Genomic DNA, 23497 nt, shown 5'->3' with positions numbered 1-23497 from the left:
AATTGATGGCAACTCCAGAAATAGCACCTTGAGGATCATCACCTCAGACCAGTCAGGCCGTATGACTCATTCACACACACACACACACGCACACACACACACACACACACACACACACACACACACACACACACACACACACACACCACCACCCCCGCCTCCTCTGTGTCTCTTGCTCCTTCCTCTCTCCCTCTACCTCACCCTCTTTCTCACCCATGTTCTCCCTCTCTCGTGGGATGATGACTCACAAACATATTGACGGCATGAATCCTAATTTCAACAGCTGCAGGGATGAGAGGGCGGTGAGGCCATCATAGACACCGAATTAGATCATAGTTCACACTATAGTTTCCTGCCTGTGGGAGGCACTTTAAAGTGGCTTTATGCAACCTTGTTTCATGGGAAAACAGAGAGGCATAGTGACTGAATGAGGAGACATTAGAAAAGCATTGGCTGCAGTGCATCACGTTCTAAATCTCATCTCATCTAGCTTTCTGCTTTGATTAAAGCTGTTCAAAATACAAGACCGTCACTTGCTAACCTTTGCATCTTGGTTCCTTGAATTACATTGTAGGTCTAAATATGCTATACTTGTTATACACTATTATATTAATTCGTTTTTGTGCACATATTATTATCATGCACTCAAGCTTTTATGCAACAACATTCACCGAAGTTACTGATGAATGAGAAGACTGGAGATTTATAGTGGCGATCACCGTGTTGTCATGCTACTCATCTTTTTTCTTAACTCCAGCAACATATATTTCTAACATGCACTTGCCTTCACAGTATCTCTAAAGATCAGTCGGCCTAGCAACATGGACTACATCACTGTTGCTGTTTGTGCTGGATTTGGAGCTAAAATTAATCCCACTAAGTCTATGCATTGCAAAGGGGTAACTCCTTTTCAGCCAATATCAGCATGTACTTCCCAATGGCATAGATACACCATTAAAACCCTGCATAACGTAACAGAGCATGTCTTGATTTTGATACTTGAAGTAAAATTAGGAAGGCAAGACTGCACAAAATACAAAGTACATAATTAAAATAGTCAAGCTGTAGTGAAAGTACAAGCTTCGGCCTTGAAACATTTCTTTTGACTGAACATATACAGTAATTCCATACTGACCATATCCACTGCTGCAAAGGGTTATCATTACCACACTTAAATTATTATTTTTGGACAAATTCATTCCTTTTATAATGAAATGACGAGGATAAAGCAAGGACACAAATTTAGTTTTATTAAATCATCTTTTAAAGGAACCTAACTGTAATTTTCTCTTTTACATTCTGGCAGAAGATCGATATAAATAAACAAATATGCATTAGACAACAGAGACTACATAATGAAGGATTAAGATGTGGACTAACTTCACAAAGAAGACTTTCAAACTCTATTCATTATCCTATAACTTAGCTGGACATTCAGACGCATACAGTTTGCTTACAATATTAAACATAGCTTATTACGCTTAAGTTCATTTGTATCACTTGCTTTGGGAAATAAATAAAAATACCATACATACAAAAATCATCTTCAAATACAAGCTGCAAGTAAAATCATACGTGTTAAAAATAAACAGATTTTTTAAACATATAATGTCAGCATCACTCGCTACAGTGCTCACAGTGTACTCTGAAACAATAAAGCAGCCCAGGAAGGAGGTAACAGTGTCTTCATGAAAAATAGGACTATATTATTATAACTTTTATTGCTTTGTCTGTTTCAAACTTGATAGTTAGGAGCAGTGTTTTGATAAATAGCTTTTACCTGAACTTTTGATGCTGTTTTGTCTTGACATCATTTAGCAGTCAGCTGTTCAAAGCGTCTATTACTTGCTCGACACTGGGACGTCGCTCTCTGATCAGGGCGGATTCTATAAGGCCATCTAGCGAAACAAAAAGGGGATATGTCTTGCTGTTCTGTCTGTGAATTCGCTCTGCCACCTTCATTGTTTTTAGATTGTGTTGCTTCAGCACGGCTCATCATCCATTAACTTTGACATTATCTCTTTCCTTCCTAATCCTTCTCTTTCCCGCTTTTGTCTTGATTGTCTTTATCGTCACCCTCCCCTTTCTCCCCATTTGCTGTGGCATCTCTAGGACTGGCTGAATTTTTCTCCTCTATGTCCAGCTCTGCTTCACTTTCCACCTCATCATCCTCTCCGCTGACCTCTCCGTTCACCTTTCTCTCCTCTTCTCCTGACTCTTTGGTAGCTCCCTCTCTTGTTTTGCTCACATCTTCTTCCTGGTTACTGTTGCTACTACTACTTCTGCTGCTATCGTTCTCTTTTGTCTCGTTATCTGGCTGAGTCTTCCCTGGGTCGATGCTGTTTTCTGTCTCTTTCTGTTCCTCCCCCGTGTCTACATCATTAACTTGGTCCTTGCTGCTTTTCTCCCTCTTTCCACCGTCTTTATCTTGCTTCTCTTCTTTATTCTTGTCTTGCACATCCTTTTCACCCTCAGAGGATGTATGGCTTCCATCCTCTTTCTCTTTACTGTCCTGGGTTTTATCACTGTTGCTACCACTGGACCCCTGCTCCTTACTCTTAACCTCCTCCTTCACTTTTTCTTCTACCTTCTCCTCCTTCTCCTCGTGTCCTGCTGTTGCCTCTCCCTCTTTTTCATCATTCTGCTCATCATTCTCCCTCTTCTCTTCCCCTCTCTCTTTTTCACCATTCACCTCCTGGGCTTCTTCCTTTTCTTCTTTGCTTGCAGAAGTGTCTTCTTCTGTGGTGTTTTCAGCACCAGCTTCCTTCTTCTCTCCTGCTGTTTCACCATTCTCCTCCGCAGCTTTTGTATCACTGTCTGCAGGTTTCTGTAATGCAGTAATGCCACAGAAACAAGTGAAACAGTGTAATTGGATTGATTATTTTAACTCTCCCTGTGACAGTCTACAGTTTCCTGAAAGAGTGTGACAGCGTCATTGAGTCATGAGCACTGACAAATCAAGTGGTGCCAGGGCAGTGATGTTTTTTTCCCAAGACTCAGTTTTGGTATGTCAATCAATATGCAACAAGTAGTAGAGAAACAACAGGCATTTGAACTTTCTAATGCCCCATGGTATGTCAAACAATAGGTTTTCATTAATATGTTACTGTATTACTGGGTAATTAAACAACAGGCACTGCATAGTTATATAGTAATACATTTGTTAGCAAAAACAAATAAAACTGCTTTGTCACATGACACATGGGTGATGTAAATATACATTTCTGTATCTTAAAGCATTAATGAGTGAAAGCAGCTCAGTTTTCCCTTGTTAAAATACAAAGAGGCCAGACTCTGGCAATTACTGTTGTAGACACATCATTATGACGTATTCTCCAGGTGTCACGAGAGCAAGAACGACACGTGACAAAGAGCCCGTGACATTACGTCAGGCAACGTGCCTGCTGTGTGCCCTAATGAGAGGCGACATCAAACAGAATGTACATCGACCTCTCTTTACAAAGATGTCATTGTCTGTCCCTGCCATGGCCTATTTTATTTACCTCTTCAGGCGGCTGCTCTTGTGGGGTTTTGTCCTCAGTGTTTCCATCGTCAGCCTTTGATTCCAGGTCATCTGGAAACGGACAGCAAACAGAGGCATAATGAACGTAGCAAATGAGCGAATGTGACAGAAGCGACAGAAGAGGTGGCTCTATCTTTAAAGGAAAGAAACTGACTTAAAGCATTTCACAGTGTGTCATATTAGGACACACAGAAAGTGTTTCATCCAAATGTGTGATACTGTGCCCTGAATGGGCTTGTAAGGGCAACATTTCATGACGGTGAGTGATGGGTGCCATCCTGGTATAAATACTCTGACATTTATTTCATCTTGCACAGGCTTAAACAGACTTCTGCAGGCCAAATCAGACAAGGTTCTGACAGATTTTGAATAGGCTCAAAAAGGCTAAAGTATCTCACATATCACAGCACTGTGTATGAATTCAGCATAAAACAACACTAAATATTAATGCCACTCTTGTTATATAAAAGCCTCATGTCATCAGTTTGTTGTTCATTCTCTAATGTAATTTTACCGCTTCATTTTTTCCTTTATGTACTGACAACTTTTCAAGACCATTACATCATTTCAGAAATCCATAAAGCCTCTCCTATAAATAAGGGAGCTTTTATTCACCCCCCAGTAAGTGACTTGTTGAAATTGCACATCTTTTATACCACAGCTGTGTTTTCAGGCTTGAACAAACACAGCACAAGAGTGACACCTGGTGGCGAAAAGGAAAAACACAAGACTATTCCAGGCAAGTAAACAACTTCTCCAGACAATGGAAGTGTGTGAGATAGACGACCCAAACACATTTTACAAGCAAGAAGCTCAAGGTTGTGATGGCATCATCCTTAATTATTATTATTATTATCACCATCACAGCAGTTATCATCCTAATAATCAACAGTGGTACATTCAGGTATATGCTGTTCAATGTCAACCATTGCTTTTTAATCCTGTACCGTACCACACACAATCATACAGAAATATAATCCAGTCCAAATGAAGAGATTCCCTCAGGTCTCCACCACCAGTGCTGATGGTCATCCCTGACGCTGGGTGCCAGTGTAAGAGGAGGTACTCAGAACTGACTTAGAAGGAGAAAGGGCAGCCACATTTTCTTTTAGATTTAAAGAAATTACCGGTTTCATCTGCTGAGGCCTTTTCAATTTGCTGATTTTTAACAAAGCTGCAAGCTGCAGACAAGATTATTCTACCCAAGACACAATTTGTCAGACAAACTAAGTAAAGTACTGATTGATCGAGAGAGAAAAAAAAAAGAAGCAAATCTGCCATAATGGCAGCCTGCAAGGTTACAAGAACATATCGCACACAGTCCACCAAAGGAAACACCTGCCATCATTTACTGTCTAAACAACTGTGATACTGTGGATGCTGGTGTTTAAATGAAGACATCCCATCACAACTCAACACTCAGCAGCACACTCATTTCTACTGAAGCAATCAGCTCAGCAAGGCAGGTTTGTTGGAGTGCAAAATTAATATGAGGCTGTTTTTTTTGTTGTTTTGTTTTGTTTTCATGTGAGCATGTGCATCAAAGGCCTTGGAGTAATTAACCCAAAACATCTTAAGAGGAATACGACTATACGCTCTGATAAACAACATAATTATACACTCGTTTCGAAACACTGGATGAGACTGAAATTTCCAATCAGAAATAAGCAGCAAAAGAGTGGGGGTAAAAAAAAAGAAAAGAAAAGAAAAGAACAGTGTAATTGATGTCTTTAATATTAGTTTCCCTTTCTACACACACCAGTTAAAGAAGAAAAATGATTCGGGTAGAGATTAGAAGAGTTTATGGAGACATTTAATGCATTTCAAATGCAAAACTGATTGAAGTTTAGCTATGGTGGGAGATGAAACGTTATGGTAATAATAACGGACCTCTTTAAGAATATTTTATGGAAATCGCCGGCATTCATTAACAGCGAGGGCTGAACAAACGAGCGTAAGCAGTAAGCAGTGGATGAGCCACTATGACTCCAAACATCTTAACATGATTTAAGGATGAGGCACGGGCTCATGAAAATGCTAAATCAAATTAAACACAATATTTAGAATCTCCCCTTCTTGCTCTTCATTAAATCCAGTAGATTTGTGTTCTGGCACCACAAATGGCTAGACAGTTTAGTGTATATGTGTGTGTGTGCGAGTGTGTAAATGTGAATGTGTCTGTCTCTTCTTTCATAATCAGACAACAACGCACACACACATTCCTTCTCACACACACACACACACACACACACACACACACAAAAAAACAGACAGTGCACACCCACATTTCAGGAGTAATGCTACATCTCATCCATCAGTGTGAGGTAAAACAAGGATGCAAGTGTAAGTGGGTATAATTACTCAAATAAATGGCTCTCACTGCCATTCTTATGAAAGGTAAAGTTATAAATGACTGTTGCTCCAGAGAAATGTAATAAAACACAACTGAAGATGAAGTGATAGCAGGTAGCAGTAAATACAATAACCTACCAATCCTCAACAAGCAAACTCCACGTCTGTCTTTACAAACACATATATTCTGCCTCACTGCTGCAGGATTTTAGCTTTAGGGGACGGCTTTGTGAAAACAAGCTTTTTTTTTCTTTTTTTTTGTGATCTGCGTCTCGGCTACATACAGTAACATTGTGCAGCATTGCTTTGATCTGTGTTTCTATTTGATGTGCTCATCCAATTCGAGCAGCTTGAACACACTGGGGGGAATCCAGTGTGCAGTTTACACCAGGTAACATGATGTAAATACAGTCCCATGAAATATGTATGGATTATATTCATCAACTGAATTAATAAAACAACACTAAGTATCACAACAGAACCAGCCTCCTGTTGCTCCGTGTGCTCAGATGAACCCTGAACCTGAACTGCGCTGTCACCAAGAGTTTTAAATTAAAGTCCAGGCACAGCGCAAGCAAACAGGCACATCTTCTCATTCCTTCTCCAGGATATGTGGGATTGTTGTCAGTCTTGTTTACAGAAGTTGTAGTGGTGAGTTTTAAACTCTGCAGGGAGTTGGGTAATTAGCATGTGAATAAAGCTTCTCATGTATTTGGCAGAATGAAAGAGTGACACTGAAGACTATATCACTTTATCTTTTCATGAAAAGCCTCTAATTATAATGGTAAAAATGAGACAATGTTGATGTGCATTACATCAGTGTGCTCTTCAGACCTCCACTGCAGAGCTGGAGTGGGCAACCACGTCTTGCACATACTTGCAGGGTCTAATATCATGTTTAAAAGCTTTTCCACTCCTCCAGGAAGCATTCCTGAATGAAACCCATACAGTGCAGTGCAATCAAGTTCTCGACTCCACAGGAAATCTGTAGCAGACCAGGGCATGAATACATTTTTTTCAATGCAAATGGAACCATGAATAGGTTTATTAAGGATGTATGTTGCTTTTAACAGCTGTGAAGTCATAATGCTGCAGAAACCTGCTGTTTTAAATGTTGTGCAAAATCATTTACTCCAGTTTCTCTGAGAGCTTTTATGTCAAGGATTAGAAGATCCCCAGTGCTGTGACACTTCTGGGAAAACCTACTGAACTGAATAAAGCTTTGCAGAGACCACTAGAAAACTCAAAACTAAATCTCAAAAGCAAACCATCACATGATGGGAAACACCTGTTTTATGCCTCTTCTGTATGTATTCCACTTCTTGCACTCAGTGTGTAAACTCCGACTGACACCCAACATCCACAGAAGGTTAATGACAGCTGAGTGTTTAGCAAATAATTGTTTGTGAAATGAAAGGAATGCTGAACAAAATCAAATCTCAATCACAGCAACTTCATTGAATACACATTTTTATTTCATCCTCTTTGTTGCTGTTAAGCACCATAGGACAATCAGGCCATATAAACCCTGACAGGCATACTGGGAAGATGTTTTTGGATATGCATTAGATGCCACGGTCAATAGCATGACCCTGTTCTTTATTGTTTGAAAGCCACTTCTGACAAATCAATGGCAGTGGTTGTAGTTCTACATAAACACAAATCACTGTTTTAACACACAGCGTGTTTAAGCTGATAAACCAACGCGTGGAAAAATCGTTGACATGCCCTCCACAAGCCAATTCTACTTTCAGTGGATTAGCTCTGCAGTGTTAAATAAACACTCAAGTCTTGACATACTACTTAATGTACCTAAATCACTCCACACAACTGTCCCCATATATCACCACACAGTACAGTGTACTGCTTATTTACACCCAGCTGATTTAACCCACTCAGCACATGGCTGAGTTATGCTGGGGTGTAAAACAACAAGGGTAGCAATGCTGAATGGTAATTATGAAATGTTGCCACTCAGCAAGTGCGCTCCAGTCACTGACCAGGGTCTTGTTAAAACATTTAATGATTGTGTGGCCGGCCGCCACGAGAAAGGCCCAGTTGGTATTGAGTTTATAGCGATGTGACACCCAGAAAAACAATCCAGCTGCTTTGTGTAAAATGTGCAGACTTGATGTTGTGCTTGTTCATCTGTTGCCCTCTCTCTGTCTCTCTGTCATGCATACACACAATATATTGTCATATAACTCATAGGCTTAGAATGCAAAATAGCACACTGTGAAGCTATAAAGAGAATTATTAGTTTGCCAAAAATTTTAGAGTCAACAATCTGCCATATCACAGCTGAACACATCTTTTGTAATGCTAATGCTTTGGAAACACTAAATTTGCCACTCTGCATCATTTTACACAAAAAATTCAGTTTACTTGTCACGTGGAGCACTACTTAGCCTGTAAAAATGTTTTTTAAATAGCTTTTATAATGACAGATGCTACTGAGTTATATGGGAACTGTAGGATGATTGTAGTATATTTCTTCAAAACATCTTGAATGCACTTAAAACAGATATACAGTCTTAAATTGTGTGTACGCAGAACATCCGTTGCACTAAGGTTTTTTTCAAGATACATCTGAAACCATGAATTATGTACATTAATGCTAGTGTGCAGTTTGTCAGGAGTGTAGAAAATGCCTCTTATCTGCTGGAGTGTGCAGCCCTGTGCTTAAGATAGCTTTGACATTAAATCAGAGGGAAGCTCTGCTTAACAATGTTGCAGTCAGACAGACAGAGTAATATTTATAAAGGTCATGGCTTCAGTTAAATATTTTAATCATTTCTGGAGGTTGTTCTCTCTCTCACTTTGCTCACAGTTGCCTGAAATGTTACCATCCAGTGTCTTGGTGATATGGCTTTATTTGGAGTGGCTAATCAGAACAACAAAAAACAGAATTGTATGCTATTCTGTTTTAAGTCTTCTGATCAGTAACATTCACAGTGGCTGGATATCTGCATATGGAACTCAAATGATGCAGGTGACTAAAATGGACACAGACTGGAAACAAATATTATGTCTTACATTCAGTTTCTGTTAACACAAGCAGAACTACTTTTCTTATTCGTCATCTTACATCTGCATTGTGCTGATGGGATTTATGCTTTTTTGCAATGTGATTCGATGTTCTCTTTGCACTGTAAACTTCATTTTTTGGACTCAAACGGAAATGTGCAACCTCTGAATATGTATGTGGGACTGCATTACTGACAGCGATGAATACAAAGCACTTTGCTCTGGCAACCAGTAACTTCAGATGTCCTCCTAAACCCGGCTCCTACACATGATGGAAACTTAAAATCTCCACAAATGTCAGATATTTACTCTTGCCATTTAGGTCGTATGCTGAAGGCTGTTTCGGTGTCTCAGGCTGATACAGACCCTGCAGTTGATTATATTCCTATCACAACTGCTCAAGATGTGCGTCTACCAGCTCAAGTTAAAAAAAAATAAGTAAAACATGCAAAGCAGCCTAGATTAAAAGTGACAGAAATGAAGAAAATTCATGTCATCGAAAGTGTCACACGTCAGCCTAACCCTATACTTCACATGTCACAGCCGGCACTTTTGTATGTCACAGCTGAAACACTTGTTAACAGATTAATGTGGCAGATTATTGCAGCTACCCTGCTCTTTAATCCAGTAATCCTGCATCAAAGGGTCATGAAGAACCTTTTTCTACTGTTGTGAAAAGGGAGAGATGAAAGGAGAGGAAGAATGAAGGAGGAATTGGGAAGGATGGCCGTGTTGTCTGAAATGTGACATACGAGCGCGCACATGACACACATAAAAACAGGCATGCACGTGACACACATAAATATTTTTAACATAGAGCACTCAAACCACACTTTCTGAGAAAAAAAACTTCCTCTAAATGTTGCCATCTCTGATCCTTCGCTGCTGAGCTTCTTTTTTGTCATAGGCACACGGTTTAAGACACACTTGCTCTTTGTGAGCACGTCTCCTGCCTCCCAACACTGTTTTGAACCCTATTTCACTCTGACAGGAATTATAGATACATATGCTAACAGGGCTAATTCCCCAAGGGAGCATCACATTTTATGACACCAGAGGCAGAAGGCTGATCTGCATGGCTGGATGTCTTGTGCATGTGGAAAGGCATGTATAAACACACACACAGACATGCTCACATATGCAGCTGTCTTCATTTCTCCTGCAATCAAACTGCAGATAAGACTAAGAATGTTTCCAGTTGGAGTTTTTTTTTTTTCTTGAAAAATACCTCAACTTAAAACTTCCCTGACTTCAAATCAAATCCCCTTCAATAAAAATAACAGGAACAGATATAATGGGGAGGCATCATGTAGCGTAAATTGAATTGGCTCCTGCAACATTAAAAAGATGGAGCCGAGTACATGAAAAGGAGCCAGCGGGCTACTCAGAACATAAGGTTCTGTGTAAAGAGGATGTCCTTGAGGTTTCAATGCTAGCGCTGGCGTGAGAGTGATGGTACCTGGGTGATTGAGAACTCACCATCTCCAGGCTTAGAGATGTGAAACAAAGGGCACGATGAACCTTACTGAGAGACACAAAACTGCTCTGTGAGTGTTTGTCTGTGGAAGAACATAGGAGGAACCTTACGATGTGTGTGTCCAAATTGCTTTTGTGAAATCTACTATCAAGTGAAAATGCCTTTACATTTGTTGAAAAGCTCATTCTTCCAATATTGCTGGGTTTCAGGCTGCTGAGGCTGCATGAAATCCATATCTCACAAAAGATTTCATAACTACGCGTGTGAAGACTAGATTGATTTGCAGCTCTTTCAGTCATGACTACTGTGTAGCTTGCAATGCATACAAGGCATTTACAGTATTGTGCCCTATGATTTTCTTCCATTGAACAAACTCGTATTTTAAGGAATTAACTCCATCAAAAAATGATGGCTGCAGGTTGTTTGAATCCTCAGACAATCACCAAATCCACAATATCATCAGCCACTAATATGAAGTTATTATCCCAGCTCTGCAACCCTGACTAAAAAATTAAGGATATAAATACATCATGTTATATGTGTAACTAACTGAACTACCACATGCTTATCTGTGCCGAAAATGTCATATATGATTTCCATTGTGTGAGGTCAAAATTATCTACAGGGGGACAATTAGCTTATTTTGCTGGATACCAATCAAACTGAGAACAGACCTTACACACACACATATTATTTTGAAAAGCCAAAAAAGCCCACAATGGTGTGCCCTCTCATTAATGCATGTACAGAGGCATACACTACTCATGTAAGTAAATAATCAGTAATCAGTAAACACACTTCCCCCTGTCTTCCTCCTCTCTCTCCTCTTGTCCATACCTCTCTGCCTGTCCTTCCTTCTCGAAGCACAAGGCTCTTTTGTTGATTTTCAGAGCAGCAATTTGGCCCCAGCAAGGGGCAGAGGCAAGTAAAATTCTGCTTTGATGACTCTAAATGGAGAGATTATCCAAATGAAAGGCAATTATCCAAACTCCACCCATCCCTTTACCCTTCAATATCTCTGGGCCTTTTTATTCCACCCAGTGCTCATGCTCCACCATCTCAAGCTATTCATCATATTCACTACTTGATTCCACCTGTACTCCCTTTTTCCTTTCTCCTTCCTCATTATGTTCTCCTCCCTTCATCATCACAACCTTTTATTCCCTCTTCTTTAACCTTGTCCTTTATCTTCTCTTCGCTTTACATCCTATGTCCCCTCACCTGTCAAAACACATCCTTTTCTCTTTCTACTGTCTTTAATTCTTGGCTCTTTTCCCATTCCTGCTGCTTCTCTTTTTACTACTTCTTCTCTCCTCTCTCCTCAAGGGAGCAACTGGTCACAAAGGCCCTTTATGAAAGAGAACAAGGATAAACATCCTATTTCTATTTTGAGGTTAGCAACAACTGTGTGTTGGTTATATACAACCTGAACATGAATGTGTTTTTGAAAGCAGAAGCTAACACTGGCCGAATTGGACCAATAATTTACCCAATTTAAGCTTCCGTGAAGTAGAACTACGTTGGGTGAAGCATGTGACAGGCAATGTGTCTTGTTGGTTAAGTCTTTTAAGCCCAATGTCTTTGTTATACTCAGTTCAAATTCATTCCATGACCTTTGCTGCATGACTTGTCGCACTGCCTCCCCCTTGTCTTTGCTGTCACTCACCACTGTGTTCACTCTAATGAAGCAGAAAAGTCAGAAGCTTTACAATACACCAGACAGAAACTGCTGGAGTTATCCTCAGTCTGGCTCCCAGCAGCTGATAGACAGTGAATAATGGGGACTGGCGTACCGACACACACACATGGACACACACAAAATCTAACCTCCCTGTCACAACAGAGTCAGCGCAGAACAGAGGGAGAATCTCCAGTTACGGGGTCACTCTGTCTCATTTGTCTTTTTTTTCTCTCTCTCTCTTTCTCTCACTCTCATTTTCTCTCAATACCTCTCAGTCCATACATCCCCCCACCCCCACCCCCACCCCCACCCCCACCCCCACCCCCACCCCCACCCCCACCCCCTCCCTCTCTCAAAAATACATTTATAATGACAGGACACCTTTATAATAATCTTTTGTTTTTACTCCAGTGTTCCAGCACACCAGAGATCTGAAGTGTGGGTTTCATGCTGTGTTCTTTCCACAGCCTCTGCCAGTCAGCCAACTTTTTGGCTGTGCTCCTTTTGGCAGCAGAATGGGATGTGTTTACCTCATATCCAAGCCAGGGCAGGATTTCCCAACAGCAACGTGACACCAAAACCACCTCTGCGCGGTTGTGAATCACGAAGCAAAGACGACACGGACACTGTGTTCCTATTGAGATGCCGAGCTGGACAAACACATGCTGAACAATGAACTTTGCTACTAGTGGGCACACAACTCACTTGTTTTTGGTAAGCCAAGGGGCAGATATGATTTCAGCCCCTGCTCGCTTTTGAGAAACCAAATGTTCAAATAACATTTTAGCATTGCTTTGCTTTAGGATAGAAGATGAACAGAGAGAGTAAAGATACCTTTGGGAAATCTCACCCTACTGATCTTCTGAAGTCTTCAGCACCATGGACAGAGACAGGCTCTAACTGCCACACAGAGACCACATTACAGACACTACAAGCGGCTACTCATCCAGACAAATCAGAGAAAACATTAATTCTTGTAAACATGACGCATTGGAAAAAGACTTCATAGGTCAAACGGTGAAGGGTGCATGAGAATGTGATATGTTCTCGAAGCCATTCAAACGATCTTGTCTAATGCCTTATCTTGTTTTCCGAACTGTCCGTCTGTTAATTCAATCTTGGGTCAATGTCATCCAAGGGGACCAATAATGCAACATGTTTTTCTCTGCCTGTAATGCGACATGCCACGCAATCTAATGCACCGAGGATTTTGAGGGTGACATTACAGGTTTCAAATGCACACGTGCACACACAGACACAGACAAAGGCACGTGCACACACATTCCTCATCCCTCTCTTTTGATGCAAAATGCCAGCTCCCCTGAACCACAGACACAATTCTCCACGCTCCTTCGGGCTTCTGCTGTCAACTCTCCTGCCAGACGAGGAAACGGGCAACATCTATCATGAGCCACAAGATGACGTAATGCGGTTCATACTGCAGCAGGCGTTACAATAAGGTCAGAAGCAGTCTGCAGAAAATCCAAATCCCTTTTACTGTAAAATAAAAAGGCTCTTCATCCCATCTCACGCTCTTATAAACAATGCATATACTATTCATGGAAAGCATCTGTTAAGTGTCCCAGGGCAACAAAGCATCTTAATGTTCAGAAAAGTGCCCACTGCCAATGAGCACAGAGTAAAGACTAACTGGAAATAAAGAGTTTCTGCAGGACATTATTATATACTGATCAGAGGCCCAGAAGATGACGTAATGTGTTTCCTGTAAAAGTAGTTAATGTCATCATGCTAGACCTACTTTCAACATTTCTTGCCATATTTTTTTTGCAGAGCAACAGTGCCACTGTGTGGACATTTGGGATTGAAGCAGGTTACATAAGATTTCAAAGGCCATGCATTACATCATATATCTGTATATCTTATAATCTGAACTGTATATAAACACTGTTTGTGCCACATGCCACATTAAAAGGCCAGACGGCAATTACAGCGTGATCGTGCAACGGTGTCGTGAGAAGTGTCCTTAAGAGGGAATCTCTTGAGTCAGCCACTCATCTTTTCAATGGCACGAGCGCGTGCAATCACACATATATGCATACACCCACCTAGATATTCACTTTATCGTGGATTCCTAAACAGCAACACACACACAAACTCCCACTTTCAATGGTGTATGTATAACAAATAATAATAAATAATGATAGCTAAGTATTTTAATTTTTAACCCTGTTTTACTGCGCAGCCTCTGGGTGCTGCCAGACACACATACTGTACACTCCACTGAACTATATACAATTAATGCATTGCTCCCTGCTGGAGACCCAGGAGGCCTCCAAATATTCCATCAAGGTCAACCAGTGAGACTGGAATATAACAATGCATGAAAAAGCATCTTTGGTTATGACACACATTGAATGTCTGCATTTAACAAATAAGCAATTCAGTGGTTTTTGTTTTGGTTTGGTTTTTTTACAAAAAAAATCCATCCAAAAAGTTATTTTGTTCCATTTTTGTCATTTTTCTTATGATACTGCTGTTTTCTTTTTGTCGTTGATGTCATTCAACAAACCTCACACACACAAACACACTTACAAGAGCCACATTACCATCTCCTGCCTTCTGTCTTTCAATATGGTGCTGTTGAACGCCAAAAGCCATACTGTATTTGTCAGGCCTGTTTGGAATAAGTCAGTATGCTCTAAACATATTCCATTACAATCCATACCATTCTCTTTGTTTCTGCATTACCGTTGTCAGAGATGCCGAGGGTCATGCTTTGCCCACTCCTCTTCTTCCTGAGGGACATGAGTCTGGCCTGAGAGATCTCTCTGACAATGGAGGACAGGTGGTCCTTGTTGCCATTGTGGGCCGGAGGAGAGGCCTTAGAGTCACCACTATCACTGCTTCGGACCATAGACTTAGTCTGGAGGAAATAGAAGTCTATTTCAGTTGATGAGAAACTCAGTAAAAGTGTATAAATCACAAGAATACAAACAAAATGTTGAGAAGTTTTTGTGTTTTTATGAGCACTGTAGAGTATGCAAGCCACAAATATGATTCATGTGAAAGGCATATGCCGTTCTTACATTTCCATTTTGCTTGGAGAACCTGTAGATAGGCGGTAGAGAGTAAGCTTTCATTCTGGAAATGAAACAGACAAAAATTATTTCATGAACATAAATACATGATGTGAAGTGCTCACCTTACAACACTGATTCATGAACACAGGTTCCTGAAATTAGCCATGCCATTTTGTCAACCCCAATAGAAATAAAATGCATCTCACAATGAAAATGGGGAGGGTTTGAGTTTTTGGAATAATCAGTAATGTTCCAATCCAGAAAAAACCTACTATAATATGGAAAAGTCTGTTAAATAGTGTGTGTTTAAGACTTTTTTTTTTTTGCATGTGCATGTAAAATGGTATATATCATACATTTTCTTGCTGATTTTATTTATTTCATTAGAATGTAAACATTATTTAAACATTGCAGTATGAAAGGCTCAACTGTTATTCACAGATATTATCCATGATTAATATATTTGGTACTAAGGGATGTTGGTTTAAGGACATTTAAAAGCAGATATTAGGCCTGGAGGAGTGATTACTGTCTATACTGAAACACATACAAAAACATACTGAACAATCTGCAAGAACCATCTCTGATCACCATGGTATTGCATTTTTAAATTTCCATTTACAATGTGGATCATTGGTCAATGATGTTCAACACATCCTCATACCTAAAAGGTCAATTGCCAGTGACTCCCAAAATATATCACCTTTGGAGAGTATCAGCAGCCAGCCGTTGTCCTTACAGTGTTAATGCCGTGAAACAGCTGCAGTTTGCTCAGGTTTAGGCATCAATACAGTACTGTATATGAAAATAAAAACAATATGCACCTCTGCTAGCTTCATGCAGGATCTATTCACATGCAAAAAATCCAGGGTTTTTATCTGTGTTGTAGCACAGATATAATGGCAGTGCAGTTTTTTCCATATTTTTTGTTCAGACAACATGTAACCAATGAAGTACTTTCAATAGTGCAGTGCTTACCCGTTGACCCTCCTTGTACCTCTGGGCTTGGTGAAAAGTAGATCACTGTAAGGCAGCTTCTTAAATCTTTCTCTTCCCACAGCCACATAAAGCTGACCACTCTCCAGCTGGTTCCCATCAGTCACCTGGTGGCCGTCATAGGTGTAGAGGCTAGAAAACAGACACAGTCAAAAGCCCCAAGGTTTCCATCAGGTGTTTGTACCAGTTTGGCAAAAATCCCCCCTTAATCGTGTGGTCATTTAATAGTCAAACACTGTTTTGTTGTGTCTTCATATTGTGTGTTACTATTCATATACCACAAGAGCAAAGATATTCAAAAAACACTGAAGTTAACATTAGAGTGTGAAGGAGTTTGAAGACAATCTTTCATGTTTTCACTTATATGCAAATATATGCAGCTAGGTGACAGAAAATCTAACGGGATCATCTGCTATGATGGAAGAACATGTGGTGTTAAACTTGTGGAGTTTTTTAAGTCAACAAGTAAAGACAGAAATTATATCCTAAAGTATGGAAAAGCACAGTCCATATGTGAAGTGTGAGCATATATTCAGTTTCAAGCTGTACCTTCGAACACCGCCCAGGACTCTCAAACCCATCTTCTCTGTGATCATCTCTAGTATTCTGTCAAACTGGCCAAGCATCCTCTGGTGGATCAGCAGCCTGATGGCGGGGTTTAAGACATCGCCATTTGCTACCACACTATGGAAAGAACATACGCACAGAAATGCAAACACTTTGGCAGAACTTTGACACAGACTGCTTTGCGTCAAGTAAACTCCTCAGTTCAGTGAAGCCAAGGGTATTGCTAACTCAGCAGTCTGTGACATTATCTGCCACTTGGGTACACAGTCAAAATCAGGGCAGCGTGTTACATACATACCATATATTATATTTGAAAGAAAGCATAATTGAAGAAATATTTACATTGTAAGACTGAATCTGAAAATTATATTATATGTATAATAATCTGTGCAATAACTTGTGCAATATTTCGGTACATAAAAGTCTGTCGGTACATAACAGGATGACATTTCTCCTTCTATCCCAGCCTTTTGTATATATATTTTGTACTTGCTGTGTTTAATTTGCATGCACTTGTCCTTTAACATTCTATCCACTTTATTGATGCTGCTGTGAAATTGGAATTTCCCCTCGCGGGATGAATAAAGGAATATTGAATTGAATTGAATTGAATTGAATTGAATAGGCAAGGCAAAAACAGTGATAATAGTTAAACAGGAGGAACTGAACTTACAATATTGTACATGGCTCCTTGATGGGTTTGAGGAATCGAGCTGACACAATGATTCGATTGGGTGGCAGGGGTTTGGCCTGGAAAAGAGGGATAAAAGAGTAAAATATGGCAAACAATATGATTAAGAAGAAGAAGAAATATATAACATAAACATAAACATCATGTATGGGCATTAATGTGCGTGCGTGTGTGTGTGTGTGTGTGTGTGTGTGTGTGTGTGTGTGTGTGTGTGTGTGTGTGTGTGTGTGTGTGTGTGTGTGTGTGTGTGTGTGTGTGAGCAGAGACTGAACAACAAAATTAGGGGCCTTTTGCTTTGGAGACGAGGACGAGGACAACATCTAAGATAACACCTGCTCCTAATTATAGCTGCCCATGTCAGGGGAGTCAACAGGGCTAATACTGTACATCCTCAAGAGCCAGACCTGCTTGGAAAATCAATCCAATCAATCAAGAGTGGTAACAGTTTGATATAGCAATAGAACAATATTTTTATTCATTTAAAAATCAATCCACTTTTCAGTAAATAACACAAAAAAACAAAACAAAACTGTGTAACATCAAAAGCTTCTACCCCTAAAGAGCTTTTGTGCACATGAAAAGAATCTGTCCCTCATCTCTGTGACAGCAAAAGAATGAGCCCTTGCTAATCCTCTGAGGTTGTGAGGCTGCAGAGAGTGAGCACCGCAGGTCCTGTCCCATAACACCCAGTAACCCACTGTGACTCTAAGGCTAAGATTTGGATCCTGGGAGAGAGAGTGAGAGAGCGAGATAAGGGAGGAGATACATTAAAAGTCTTCTGGGGTCTGTGAGTGCACCGTGGCAACAGAGGTGTGCAGGCCAGGAGTAGAATGAACAAACTTTCATCATAAAACAAGGTGCAGGATGTTTTCAGAGGTACAGTATATCAGTAACAAGGCATCTGACTGCATTAATAGAGAGGTCCTCACTACACAGAGGATAACACAACAGTGAAATAATGGAAATTCCCAAAGATGCTGCTTGTTCAAAGCAGGCTATTTCACTTCCATTTTAACCATTGCCCTTTTATGGGGACTGTAAACCACAGAGACTACTATGCACCACATAATAACCAAAACAAGCCAGGAACAAACAGAAACAAGTGAGGCGACGCTTGGATCAGTCACTAGGGAGCTATTAGAAGGACTAGATTTGTTTTTCCTATTGACAATTTGCAAAAAGCATCAGTTTGCACTGTTAGTACTAAGTTTCCAGTGATTTAGTACATTCTATCATATTGCATAGCAGGTACCTTTAAAAGAAAACCAGGACCAAGGAAATACCATGTACTTTCAGTGCAGCTCATACACTTGAGATGCAGCTTCATTAATAAGCAAAGTTAGTGCCAGCTCATGGTGTTAAGACTTTGTCAAAGCTGGTGGTGGAAATCAATATATTTTGATCTCACTTAATCACTAAATTGACATACTAACATCACTGTTTATTGACCCAGCCGGTTTGGGCACTGCTTCAAGTGCGTCCTCTTAAGCCAACCCGATCAAACACAGAGCAACAAAAGAGATCATTTTAATGTGAAAGGGGGTGTAAGACATTCTACTATGAGCAGCAAAATAAGCCTTTGTCAAGGATTGTCAAAAGGTGGATTTGTGGTCCTGCATCATCACTCCTCTCCAACAATATCATTGCTGTAGTACTTAAGTACTACACTAGTACTGTAGTAACGTAGACATGAATGTAACTACAAATAATACTCTTTCATTTGTACTTTTGTTTAGAAACTAACTGCATTTCATTGGCTTTGTACCTGTACTGTGTACAATGACAAAAAGGTTGATGTAAAAGGTTGGTCTAATGTAATATAAATAAGCCTCATGCTGAATGGTACATCTGAGGCAGTAACCTTCCTGTAATTAGTCCTTCCTATAATGCTCCAAAATCAATAGGACAATAAACAAACTTGCCAACCATTCAGCCAGCTAAGAGTTCTCATCATTAATCGACACAATCAGGCAGGTTAAGTGGGGGTAGTGATGGTGAGGCAGGGTCCTTGTGAACTAAATTGGCTCTTTTTATGCTCATAATGTAATCACAGGGGGAACAACAAGCGGTTGAGGTTATCTGTGATGAATATGCTTCTTACTAGTGGGTGATAAGGCAAAATCAAGGAAACAGAGCTCTGATTCTCTGGGCATGATTAACGTGTTACAGTGGTCCAGCAGGACACACAAAGTCAATGCTTCAGAGGTTTTGGCCACAGACAGAAGACAAAGAAAAAATGGGCTGTACACTTGTGGTAGAAAATACCCTGATAAACACCCTTGGTGACCCATTGTTTTCTTTGAATAAAATTTAGCATGTTAAACCTTACATGTCAAACATCTATTTTTTTTTTCCTGTATTACCCATTGTTATGGTTTATATCTGTGCCCTACCTAGAATAAAATTTTGTATTAAACAAAAAAACAAACCTCTTGTTTGCAGTTCACTTTCAAAATAGATGAGCCTGTGGGTGACCTGACTTTAAGCTGCTCTTGTTTTGGCTGTGACTTCATAGCTGGTGATTAAAGATGCATTGAAAGGAGGGATGATTATGATCCATAAATCAATAATGCATGGCTATGGAGACGACAACAAAGTGATTCTTCACAGAGAACAATAGAGAGGAATGCCAAACATTACACCTCGCTTAAATTATCTTTCTAAACCTTTACACTGTGGGTGGGGGCAGGTGTGCAGAGCTGATGTTCCAAATCCTCATGTATCTTGCATTTAGTGGCCGTTTCAAATGTTGAAATGCTGGATTACGTAAGGATATTGTAATCAAAACCCTGCCTCGAAAACATAGCTGGTGAGGGTTTCATTAATCTCTGAAGGCAAATGCAAAATAAGTCAATAAAATAAAACCAATTCAAACAATGTGTCTATGATTACCTTACTCATTCTCATGTGGCTACTACTGAGCTTGTACAGCTGAAAAATCAGCTGCTTAGCAGAGACTTAGAACTGGCTTTCTGTCATGCACATATGAGCTCGCTGTTAAGATGTCAGCCAGGCAACAGCGCATGAGTGAGTTCACAAGTGACTGACAAACTGAAGGTACGTTCCCATCAAATAAAGTGAGACCACGCATGCTTCTTATTGCAAAGCTAAAAGGCTGCAAGGTGGAGTGGAACCTGAGGATCTTCTCTGGCAAAGGCATGTGAAGGTGCACCACACCCCGAGACTGTCTGGATGATTGACAAGACTCTGTAAATTATGTAAACTGGTTCCATTTCTGCAGATTGCGTTTAGATGATGCCAAAGATTGTACAGATTAGGAGTTCCAGGCACAGCTATTAGCAGCTATATCTTCATGAAGTGCCACAGCCATTCAACAGAAACTCACCTGTCTTAGCTGACTTGACACATGAATGGCTTCCTAACAAAAGGAGGGTTTGCTTTATTCTAACAGCACTTTTGCCTTACCTGCATTGGAAGAGTCTGCATCATCCTCTTCTTTCTTGAACCAATCTGTTGGTAGCTACAGACAAAACATAAAGTGAAGTAAGGCTATGCTAATCATGCACAGAAGTTTTTTAACAGAGGTATTAAGTAACTCACAAACTAAGAAATATTACTATAGTTTATCAGTTAGCGTTGTGAATGTGCTGGCATGCTAATTTATAGTAGGAGATATCCATCATGTTTTGTTTAGTGCTGCCTGTGCTGCCACAGCACAGATAAAAAGTAACATCTCATCTCCTAAACACTCCTTGAGTGCACTGTAGCTCCTCATTATGCATAATACTGTAAGTGCATACATATTTACCATGCATAAATGGTTAGTTGGTGAATCATTCATGTATACATCTCTTGCATTAGAACTGATTTTTAACACAATTCTTCTGGGTATTGGAGCAACAATTGGTATGCAGTGACAGGGACAACAGGATGATGACTACTGAGGTGCAGCAGAGGATATATCTCATACATCTTTCCCTGGAAATGTAAAAATACCTACATCAAGGAGCATGATGACAGTATACAAACCTCAAGGCTCCAGAATATATTCCCACTCGACTGCTTCACCACTGCATTCTATGAATAACTTCCTGCACAAATCTCATTATCTGCAGTTTAAGTCCACTTATTTTTAGGCCATGGCAAAGGCACACTTCTCTACAGTGCTGATCTCATCTGCTTCAGCACTGTGAGTCAGTACTGGTGCAGAACTGTTGAGTCACATAAACTTTAATAATGACTCAATCAACAGGTATGATTCTCAGTGACTGAATGTATGTATGTCGAGAATTGCTTACTGGATTGACAGCTTGATTGTGGAGCCAACTTAGTATCTGTGCAGTGCATTTAAACTGGGAATCTAATGACTTAACGGTAATAACAACTAACCAGCATGCGTTCCTGTAGGCTATAGATGGGATAACCCTGCTCGCATACGGTTGTATGTCATTACAACACTAGCACCCCTTCTTCAGGCTTAGTCGCTGTGAGATAGCTCAATTGAAAACAAAATGATTATTAGGCCAAACGTTGGTTTACTCTTACTCCAGCCGTTTGAATCTCTCTCTCCCAGCAGCGACGTACTGCTCCCCGCTCTGCAGGCTCTCCAAGCATTCCACCTTGTGGCCTCCTTTAGGCGTGTAGATGTTTCTCACCGCTCCAAATGGGGCTTGTATCCCGCCGGTTACCTCCCTCAGTACACTCTCAAAGTTGGACACCCTCCTTTGGTTTAAAACAATCCTGCGAGCCTCGAAGTAAGGATCACCGTTTCGGAACATGAAAACGCTCTTCACGACGGGCTGTGACAGAAAGTTTGGCTTCTCCGAGCTCATCGCTGTGCGTAAAAGTAGGCTGGCGCGCGGCGGAGAGAGGTCTTTGTTATAATAAACTTGCGACAGGTTGATCCCAATTGCGAGACGAAAGCATGCACGCCATCATAATGTTATTAGAGCTGGTCCATCCTGGCCAAATGCTTCGGGTTGACTGACATGAACGAAGAACTCAGGTCTTCCAGTTTGGACACAAAGGCGTTCAGAGCAACTCTCAGTTTAAGGAGGAGATAACTTAAGAAAAATATGGGCACGTGCATGAAGCTGTGGCTGCGTTTTAAATGACAACCATTCAGAAGATTTTGCAAAATCTCAATCCGCTACGGTGCAGAGTCCTCCGCTTCGCGTGCACCGCTACGCAGCTGGTGATGTTAGCAGCCAGGCGCGTCTCTGCAGCTTCCCCGCGATGTAGGCTGGGCATCATGGGAGCTCATCTGTTGGGATGTATCTATGGGAACACGCCGCTGCTCTCTCACCGATTATCAGGGACCTCACACAGCCGTAATCAACAGGCAGTCAATCATTAGCTGAAGTGAAAGCATGGACCTATTTCATAAAGCGCACACTGTCAAAGTGTAGGAAACATGAGCGAAGACGCAGTAAGAGCTTCCTGAGCAGAGGAAATCAAACTGTACGCTACAGTTCAAGACTTAGAAGGTGTAAAAACCTCCGACAGCCACGTGAGAAAGTTAATTGGGCATCAAGAGACCAATTGGAAACCCGTGTTGCCGGCGACATCCCGAAAGTGGGACAAAAAACATGTTTGTTTTGTGTACTATATTTGTGTCGCATAACAACGGGGACATCTGTACTCTGTGTTCTTTTACACATTATTGTCAAGCGGCGCGTTTCCCGTTGCAGCAATTAAAAGACAGAGGAATTCATAATAGAAGTGTGTGGATTAATTAGCTATTTTTCATCCACTGTCCTTAATGTAAAATCATGTAAGTACTATCCACCCCATATGAAGCCTAAAAAATTTAGATGTTGTTATTTATACAGTAGTTACGGCACAGTCCAGCTACCACAGCTTACAGTTTATTTCTATGAATTTCTATGATGATGTTTGATGCCAGACGGCTAATAATGACCAGAGCCTCTTCTAACCTCTTTCTCTCCTCCTTCACCTTATTGTCTTCAAGACCTCTATCATCAGCAGCAGCAATTACCTGCAGGAGGACACTGAGTGGTGCTGGGCGGAGGTGCCACCAATAAGGTCGGCCAGGGCCAAGGGCCTCAAATGAACTTCAGTATAAGAAAATCAGTAAATGACATACATGATGTACAACAATAATCGCGCTCTGGCTTTTTGTGACCTCGGGTCGCCTTAACTGGGCAGCTACAACTCCAAC

The 23497-nt window shown here is 40.6% G+C and overlaps 2 protein-coding genes across 2 annotated transcripts in view; both read right to left on the bottom strand.

Annotated features, from left to right (window-relative positions):
* The window catches only part of slc6a3 (solute carrier family 6 member 3), a 402128-nt gene that overhangs the window by 358514 nt on the left and 20117 nt on the right, over positions 1–23497 (bottom strand). The gene's annotated exons all lie outside the window — the stretch shown is intronic.
* On the bottom strand, positions 1229–22584 carry LOC139334280 (doublecortin domain-containing protein 2-like). The gene is made up of 9 exons (XM_070967077.1): positions 21862–22584; positions 20782–20836; positions 17338–17414; positions 16647–16781; positions 16080–16229; positions 15108–15162; positions 14770–14944; positions 3504–3574; positions 1229–2827 (listed from the first exon to the last, which is right to left on the bottom strand). The coding sequence occupies exons 1-9, from the start codon at positions 22146–22148 to the stop codon at positions 2030–2032; spliced, it is 1803 nt and encodes a 600-aa protein (XP_070823178.1). The 5' UTR covers positions 22149–22584; the 3' UTR covers positions 1229–2029.

Source organism: Chaetodon trifascialis, chromosome 7 (genome assembly GCF_039877785.1).
Source record: "Chaetodon trifascialis isolate fChaTrf1 chromosome 7, fChaTrf1.hap1, whole genome shotgun sequence".
Classification (NCBI taxonomy): domain Eukaryota; kingdom Metazoa; phylum Chordata; class Actinopteri; order Chaetodontiformes; family Chaetodontidae; genus Chaetodon; species Chaetodon trifascialis.
The sequence above is the reverse complement of the archived record's forward strand: the minus strand, read 5'-3'. Positions and strand labels throughout refer to the sequence as shown.

Excerpts from the sequence above, each read along its gene's own strand:
- LOC139334280 (XM_070967077.1), bottom strand. The coding sequence starts at position 22,148 with ATGAGCTCGGAGAAGCCAAACTTTCTGTCACAGCCCGTCGTGAAGAGC. Across the intron at positions 20,837-21,861 it reads GAGAGATTCAAACGGCTGGA|CTACCAACAGATTGGTTCAA; the intron begins GTAAGAGTAAAC and ends TTTTGTCTGTAG. Across the intron at positions 16,230-16,646 it reads GTCCTGGGCGGTGTTCGAAG|CCTCTACACCTATGACGGCC; the intron begins GTACAGCTTGAA and ends TCTGTTTTCTAG.